The following is an 8,387-nucleotide window of genomic DNA, read 5'->3' as shown; positions in this document are numbered from 1 at the left end:
AATGCTGGTGGATTAACACTGGACAAGCCATTTTGTACTTGGAGCTAGTGCAACGCTGGGACACAATGCGTACACACTCAGACTGGAAGCAGCCATTTATTGTACTGGAAGCTTGTGACATCATTGGGGTACAGTGCTTGTGCACACACACTGGAAACAAGCATTTTGTGTACTAGGAGCTAGTGACATACCTTTGGTACAATGCTTGTGCACACACACTAAGCAGCCTTTTTGTACTGTGAGCTACTGCAATGATTGTGTACAATGCGAGTAAACTCAGACTGGAAGCAACCATTTTGTGTACTGAGAGCTTGTGACATCATTGGGGTGCCATATTGCACTGGGAGCTAGAGCAACTTCTGCACAATGTGTGTTCACTCAGACTAGAAGCAGCCATTTTGTGGACTAGGAGGTGAAAGTTTGAATGTTTATTATTTTTTAACAAACCACAATTTCTTTAATCCAATCATTGTGGCTCTATTCATCTAAGAACAGACAAACGATAACGATGTGTAAGGGAATACATGTGATATCCCGTCTGCCGGCTGTCACTATACCGACAGTGGCATGCTGTCTGCCAGAATCCCGGCAGCGAGTCCCCTCACGGGCTTGCCACAAATTGGGCCTGGTGGCTTGCTTTGCTCACCACAGGTTCTATTTCCACTCAGTTGGTGGTGTGGACTCACCGACAGAGTGGGAATACCCAGAGTAAGTCGGGATTCCGGGTGTCAGTATTTCACCAGTTGTCAGGATTCCGGCATTGGTCTCCTGAACGCCGGGATCCTGATAGCCGGTACATTGACTGCATCCCCATGTAAGCCACAGACATATTATATAACAGAAGAGACCATAATATCAGTTTTGGAGTGTTGAAATTTATTGCAAAGACTAGTTTACATTGCTTGTGTACACAGAGCACTTTTGAACAGTCTCCTTCATTAATCCGTTACAAAATACATGACATACAGAGACAGGGTAACAAGTGTAAACATATGCACCTTACTGGTGCAGTCGCACAGACACACAATCACGCACACACACAGGCCAAAAGAAGATTGCACTTAAAAGAAAAAATGAAGGAGAGTCAGAGATGAGTTGTGTCGCTTCAGATACTAGTGTTTGTACAGCCATATTCTCTTGTTACTGGCTGTAGGAGCATTTGATTACTTTTGTCATGCATTACCGACTTGTACCACTAGGGAGAGTAAGTAAGCAAGCCCAGATTGAATGCTTACACTGCAAACTCCTATAAGCAGTTTCTTAAAATTGTAAAATTTCTGCAATAGGGCACATAGCTGAAATCATTGCACCTGGCAAACCAGTAAAAAGAAAAGAAAAAAAAATCACCTTGATGGAAGTTTACACAGTAAAATCATAAACTACAAATCCCAGAATGCACAGGCTAGGACAAGTCCTAGGGTTGTACTACTAACCCCTCTGCTGAACTTATTGGCACTTGTGAGAAAGGAGATAATCTCCATATTATGGCAGAAAGTATTTTGTATTTCATTCTGTGTAAACGATATAGCGCACCCTCATTCCTGTTCACATACAGAAAGGGATTTACCTCAGCCCATATCACTGAGAAGTCTGTCGGAGATTCCAAAAGATTAAGCATTAAGGCGCAGGAAGTTACAGAGAGCATTGCATTCTGGGAGTTGCAGTTTTAAAATGCACAATTTATTATAGACAAGGTCATTTTGAGTGTGTGTGTGAGTGTGTGTGTGTGTGGGGGGGGGGGGAGGCAAACATTTTCAGAGGAATAAGTTAAATGTGGTGCATTCCGGGGAGAAGAGGGATATTAACCAAAAATGCACCTGAGGATCAATTTTGTTGTCATTTCCGTATCAGCAAGCTAGTTAGGTAACTTCAAAATGGTGGAATAGCATGTACTAGGCAAAGGCAGGTCACAAGACCGACTCTAGGGCTGTCAATCTACTAAGCACTATCAATGATGTCTGCAGTTCCTAATAAAATGACAGACTGTTTGGAACATTAGTGTCTACGGTGATGACGAATTGATGTAATAGTTTCCAAGCAGGGTTAGTTAGGACTGACGAGATATTGGCATCAATCACACTATCATATATTTAGACTATAGACATACGGTCTATATATAAAAAAAGTTTCGCTTCATCTCTCTGCTTCCTAGGATGCAGAATAGGGAGGTTTATAAAACCCAACAACTTTGCAAAGACAGGCTATTTATTTAGGACTGCAAAACTCCGTAAAACAAAACAGCATAGTCTTCAGTACAATGGTTGTCTACGGCCATTTCATCACTCAACGCTGCTACCGGGACAAGGGGTTCATAACTCCAGCATCAGCAAGCACACAGAAGCCATAGAACTCCACTGATGGCTTTAAGGTTCAGTAAGGTAATGGAGTCTAATAGCATCTCATACTGTATATATGAGCTCCTCTCCTTGTCTTGGCAACGGTTTTTGTTAAAGAGGCAGTTACTGTACAAGAAAACAAGCAGTTACTTGAAATTCTCACCACAAAACTTCATATAGGACTCTCCAGTGCTAAACCATGAGCAAACGGACTTTGGGTGCCAGTTACCTCACGTATGAGGCTTTTTGTTCCAGAAAACCCTGAATACTGCACTTAAATGTGGAAATATGACCCGGACGCGCAAATACAAATAGCACTTAGGTCATGGCGGAATGTATACACAGGAACCAGTCTGACAGGAAGATTTGTAATCAGAGGGCTCATTTGCTAGCAAACACAAAGCACTTGCATTGTACAGCAATAAAGATCTTTTTCTGTGTGTGTGTATGCAAATGAAAGCCATAAGCATCTTTTGTAAACAATTTATCTTTTTGACGACCATTTTTTTTTTTTTTTTAAGAACAAGCCTAACAACATCACTGCTGAAATGACACAATCAGCACCAGCCATAACCTGGTTTGCAAAACCCATCAAAACTCTCCACTACCCCACCCCCCCAATCCAAAAAAAAAAAAAAAAAACCGCCTTCAATTTTATTAACTGCTTGAAATGTATTTCAGTTATTTTGCCGCACTCTGTCAACAAATAGATTAAAGTGTCAATAAGAGGTTAAAGGTTAATGAGGAAGCGAAAGGAGGCGGTGGTCTCTGTCTTTACACAATATTTACATCAACTAAAAAGGCATCAAAGCATTAAACAAATATGTCAATAATGACAGTGTAATAAATGTAATATAGTTCTAGCATCTATTTACAACCAATAAATATTTGTATGAAAAAAAAATCAGTTTTACAAAACCAAAAAAATAATAATAATAATAATAATAAAAAAAAACCCTTCCACAGGTCTGACCAACTTCACAGCCGCTGCCATGTAGGACAACAAAAAAGAAAAAAAAAAAAAAGGGAAAAGGGTTTAAATGTTACTTTGGCCCCAAATGTTTATTATATTATATTATATATATATATATATATATATATATATATATATATATATATATATATATATGTTTTATCAGGAAGGACTGAATATGTTGGTGAATATTTACAGAAGAAAATGATTGCAGATTTACAATGCAATTTATTTGACCCTGTAAAAGCCAGCAGGGGGCGGGTACAACTGCTTGACCAATTTAGTCTGTCCTCACTGGTCTAATTTTGTGGCTCTGAGATAGAATAACTGAGCGGCATATGGTTTTCCTGTGTAGATCTTTCTGCTGTTGGATCTTTGGTGTGGTTTGAAATGCTGGATTGGTGTAGGGGGGGCAGGAAACTAGATCACTGTGTAATATCCCACTGCTAACACCAATTTCTTGTTTTTTAATCTAGCAAACAAAGCCTGGCTTAGTTAACATGGTGAAGAGGTCCCATTACGGGAACCTGGTTTACGGGTAAAAATGTTTTTGTTTGTTTTTTTCACAAAGTGCTTTTTTTTTCTTTTGTAGAAAACCCACTGAATAATGGTATCCACTGGGAGTCTGAGTATTTACATTAACATCCCTTTAAGGGGAAAGATAGCTAGTGGCGGGCGTGTATGCCTTTCACAGCCTTACAAATCTGCACTGGTTCTCATCAGAGACGCAGATTATTCAGTTCTGAATGCGTCAACACACAACCCAACTGGGCAACTCCATTTTGTCCACATCCTATTTAATACTGGATCTCTTGGCATGGCACAAACTGGTCGCCATTGTTCTTCACAGTCTTCTTATAGAGACCCCTCTATTCAAACCCCTTCTCTTGAAGGCACCTAAGGTGTGGAGGCGGATTCTGGGTCCTGATGGCGTTTGGGAACAGGTTGGGGCGACATCTGAACTTGTCTCACGTTGGCCAGTCTCTCTCACCTTCCTCACAGTTTTGGAGAACCAGAAAAGTGAAGGTTGCAGAGCATGGAAGGGAGATGTGAGGCCCATGCACCACGGTAAACATTTCCCATCTCCTGTGACATGAGGAGACATGTTATCCTTTGAGTCCCCTCCACTGTCCTGGCTGGGATACTGTGAGCTAGGCCAGGGTGTTAGAAGATGCCTTTCGCTATCTTCAGTCCCTTCTGCTTCATGCGCGGTAACGTAGAGCTAGATCCATGCTTTATTTTCACTCCTTTGGAAAAGCCACGCCTTTTCAGTACAAAGTCATAATTGGCTCCCGAGTTCATGGCATAGAAAACGTTGGCATTATCCGGGATCTTTAGTTCTGCGGAGGGAAAAGTATACAGATTATATATTTAATGTATATAAACATTTGCTGCAGTGTGTGACGTACACGGGTCTCTGGTTCCTCTTCAACTGAACAGACTGCATTACTGTGACTATTGGTTTATTCTATAAAATAAAAAATAAAAAAAAGACTCCACTGTGCTTGGCTGCCTTCTGAAACTAGTCATGTCATCCACCGCGACTGGGAAGTAGACAAACCGGTCACTTACTGTACATTATAGAAAATGTTTCCTCTTTACATTCCTGTCCATTACTAAACACACTTAACAGGTCTTGCTATAGAGGGGCATTGCAGACATTCCATTACCTCTCTCCTCGGATATGATCTGGACGAGCTCGTAGTCTTCAGCCCGCTCTCCGTCCAGGTTGTGTTTGGCCATTGCTTTGCGGATAACGATGGGCGTTTTGTCCTGACTCGTTACCTGCAGATAAAAGAAAGCGTGATAAAATGTCTGGAGGGACATCTGGGTGTGTGGGGTGGGGACTAGCTGGCATGTTGGAAACACTGGGTCTAATTCAGTAAGGACTGCAGATTCTGCTCTTTAGCAGAATCGGCAATCCTTGCAATTAAATGGTGGGGGCCGCCCATCGCAGGGCAGCCCAGCTTGCGAACCACCCACTGCGATCACAGTTTAATTGCAGTCGCAACGCAATTAGAGTGTGGTCGCAGAAACTAGTACCGCCACCATTTTTTCGATCGGAGCAGCTGCGTATGACGACAGGCAGACCCCCCCGAAAACACTGCCGACATGCCCCAGTTTCCCCGACGCTGCCCCGAAAATGTTCGGTCGCCGCCCCCCTCTGCCTGTCAATCAGGCAGAGGCGTTCGCAGTTAATGCGGTCCGCCCGCATTAACTGCGGGCGCATGCGCAGCATGGGTCCTGCGCATGCGTGCCCATCCGCTTAAACTGGTGCAACCTGAATAAGGCCCGCTATTTCTTCTTCCATTATCATGACCGATACGGTTATAACTGAAATGGGAGGAAATGTAACAAACCTTTTAAAGAGGACCAGCATAGCAACCATTCAGATTCTACCTAACATTTATCTAGTACATTCTATAAAATGATAGCTAGAATCTGATTGGTTGCTATGCTCAACGTCTCCACTAGAAGGCGCTATACATTTCCCAATAATGAGGAAAAAGTAGAAGAGATACATGCGCACTTCTAAAATCAGGGCACAAAAGCAATCCATATAAAGATGATGGTTACTCCAGGGGTTACATGTTGTGGAGGTAGAAGGAACGATAGCCTCTTGGCATAGGCAGAAACTAAAAATTAGGTATTTGGGCCTTAAATAAGGGACTATTCACCTACAGCAAATTAGACACTAGTCACAGAAATACAGCGGAGATTGCAAATTGGTCTCTCACCAGAATACTCTTATACATGTTTCCGTTGTCCACATCTAGGCTGACCCGGATGATGCAGCAGTCGTCTATTTGCTGGTTGTAGAGGGGAAGAGACAAGGAAGAGTAACAGGAGATCCCAGAGACTGAGCGTTTGTGCGTCCGCGAAGCCGAGACAGGAGTGGACGATACGGAGGAGGAAGAGGCGCTGCTCGAACCTGACCCGATGCCAGACGTGTCCAGAGAGGAGAGAGATGTTGATTCCCAAAACTAGGGACACAAAGATAACGTCATATACCGTATTTGTCATACGGACATTCGCTACACTGGTGATGATCAGACTCATTCATAACACACTAGCAATGCTAATATAGGTAAGCAATTCTGCAAATAATATCTGTATATAGAGTTAGTACTGATATCATTTATTAGAAATATTAGGATTTCCTATAGCCTAATGCTTTATTTTGTCACATAACCTCTTACAGTCCTGTCGTTTTCATCTCAAAAATATTTCCAGGATCAGATCCTTTCACACCCTAGATGCTACCAAGACCCTCATCCACTCACTGGTCATCTCCACACTGGACTACTGTAATCTCCTAATACATGGCCTCCCTAGCTACTGCCTCTGACCACTCCAATTTTTCCTCAATGCTGCTGCCCAGCTCATCTACCTTTCCAAGCGTACTATGTCCACTTCACCACTCTTACGAGCCCTATACTGGCCCCCGTTCCCCTTCCAAATCACTCACAAAGCTCTCAGCCATTCCGCTCCCATTTACATATCTGATCTGACCTTACCTCCCTTTACACTCCACCAGCCCTCTTCACTCCACAAATTCATGCCACCTCTCTCCTGCCATCTCATTACTTCCTCCCATTTCTGCCTCCAAGATTTTGGCTGTGGTGCACCCAGAATGTTCACCTCTCTAAAAAACTTTAAATGGGTTCTCAAGACCCACTTCTTCATCAAACCCAGCCATCTCTCATCCTAACCCTCTGCTACATGCTCACTTCCACCCCATCTCTCATCCTAACCCTCTGCTACATGCTCACTTCCACCCCATCTCATCCTAACCCTCTGCTACATGCTCACTTCCACCCCATCTCTCATCCTAACCCTCTGCTACATGCTCACTTCCACCCCATCTGTCATCCTAACCCTCTGCTACATGCTCACTTCCACCCCATCTGTCATCCTAACCCTCTGCTACATGCTCACTTCCACCCCATCTCTCATCGAAAACCCTCTGCTACATGCTCACTTCCACCCCATCTCTCATCCTAACCCTCTGCTACATGCTCACTTCCACCCCATCTCTCATCCTAACCCTCTGCTACATGCTCACTTCCACCCCATCTCTCATCCTAACCCTGCTACATGCCCACTTCCACCCCATCTCTCATCCTAACCCTCTGCTACATGCTCACTTACACCCCATCTCTCATCCTAACCCTCTGCTGCATGCTCATTTCTACCCCATCTCTCATCCTAACCCTCTGCTACATGCTCACTTCCACCCTGTCTCTCATCGAAACCCTCTGCTACATGCTCACTTCCACCCTGTGTCTCATCGAAACCCTCTGCTACATGCTCACTTCCACCCCGTCTCTCTCATCGAAACCCTCTGCTACATGCTCACTTCCACCCCATAGCTCATCCTAACCCTCTGCTACATGCTCACTTCCACCCCATCTCTCATCCTAACCCTCTGCTACATGCCCATTTCCACCCCATCTCTCATCCTAACCCTCTGCTACATGCTCACTTCCACCCCATCTCTCATCGAAAACCCTCTGCTACATGCTCACTTCCACCCCATCTCTAATCCCAACCCTCTGCTACATGCTCACTTCCACCCCATCTCTCATCCCAACCCTCTGCTACATGCTCACTTCCACCCCATCTCTCATCCTAACCTAACCCTCTGCTACATGCTCACTTCCACCCCGTCTCTCATCCTAACCCTCTGCTACATGCTCACTTCCACCCAATAGCTCATCCTAACCCTCTGCTACATGCTCACTTCCACCCCATAGCTCATCCCAACCCTCTGCTACATGCTCACTTCCACCCCATCTCTCATCCTAACCCTCTGCTACATGCTCACTTCCACCCCATAGGCTCATCCTAACCCTCTGCTACATGCCCACTTCTACCCCATCTCTCATCCTAACCCTCTGCTACATAGCTCACTGCCTTCCCATCTGTGTCACCCATCTGTCTGCCCCTTCTCTTCATAATGTAAGCTCTTACGAGCGGTGCCCTTTCCCCTCATGGCTTTTCTCTCTCTCAGGCTTTTTACTACTCCCTACACCGGCACCTAACCCTCAGTTTCTGCCACCCTGATGATTATTTCA

At 44.2% G+C, this 8,387-nt stretch overlaps 1 protein-coding gene across 9 annotated transcripts in view; it reads right to left on the bottom strand.

Annotated features, from left to right (window-relative positions):
- Positions 1 to 859: 859 nt before the first annotated feature.
- Positions 860 to 8,387, bottom strand: part of RALGDS (ral guanine nucleotide dissociation stimulator) — a 270,581-nt gene continuing 263,053 nt past the window's right edge. For all 9 annotated transcript variants that reach the window (XM_063936742.1, XM_063936743.1, XM_063936744.1 and 6 more), the window contains exons 16-18: positions 6,048 to 6,293; positions 4,980 to 5,094; positions 860 to 4,649 (exon numbers count right to left, since the gene is read on the bottom strand). In XM_063936742.1, the coding sequence (XP_063792812.1) occupies positions 4,474 to 4,649; positions 4,980 to 5,094; positions 6,048 to 6,293 (537 nt within the window). In that variant the 3' untranslated portion in view covers positions 860 to 4,473. The remainder of the gene's footprint in view (positions 4,650 to 4,979; positions 5,095 to 6,047; positions 6,294 to 8,387) is intronic.

This window comes from Pseudophryne corroboree, chromosome 8, assembly GCF_028390025.1.
Source record: "Pseudophryne corroboree isolate aPseCor3 chromosome 8, aPseCor3.hap2, whole genome shotgun sequence".
NCBI lineage: Eukaryota > Metazoa > Chordata > Amphibia > Anura > Myobatrachidae > Pseudophryne > Pseudophryne corroboree.
Note: the sequence above shows the minus strand (reverse complement) of the source record. Positions and strands in the feature narration are given on the sequence as shown.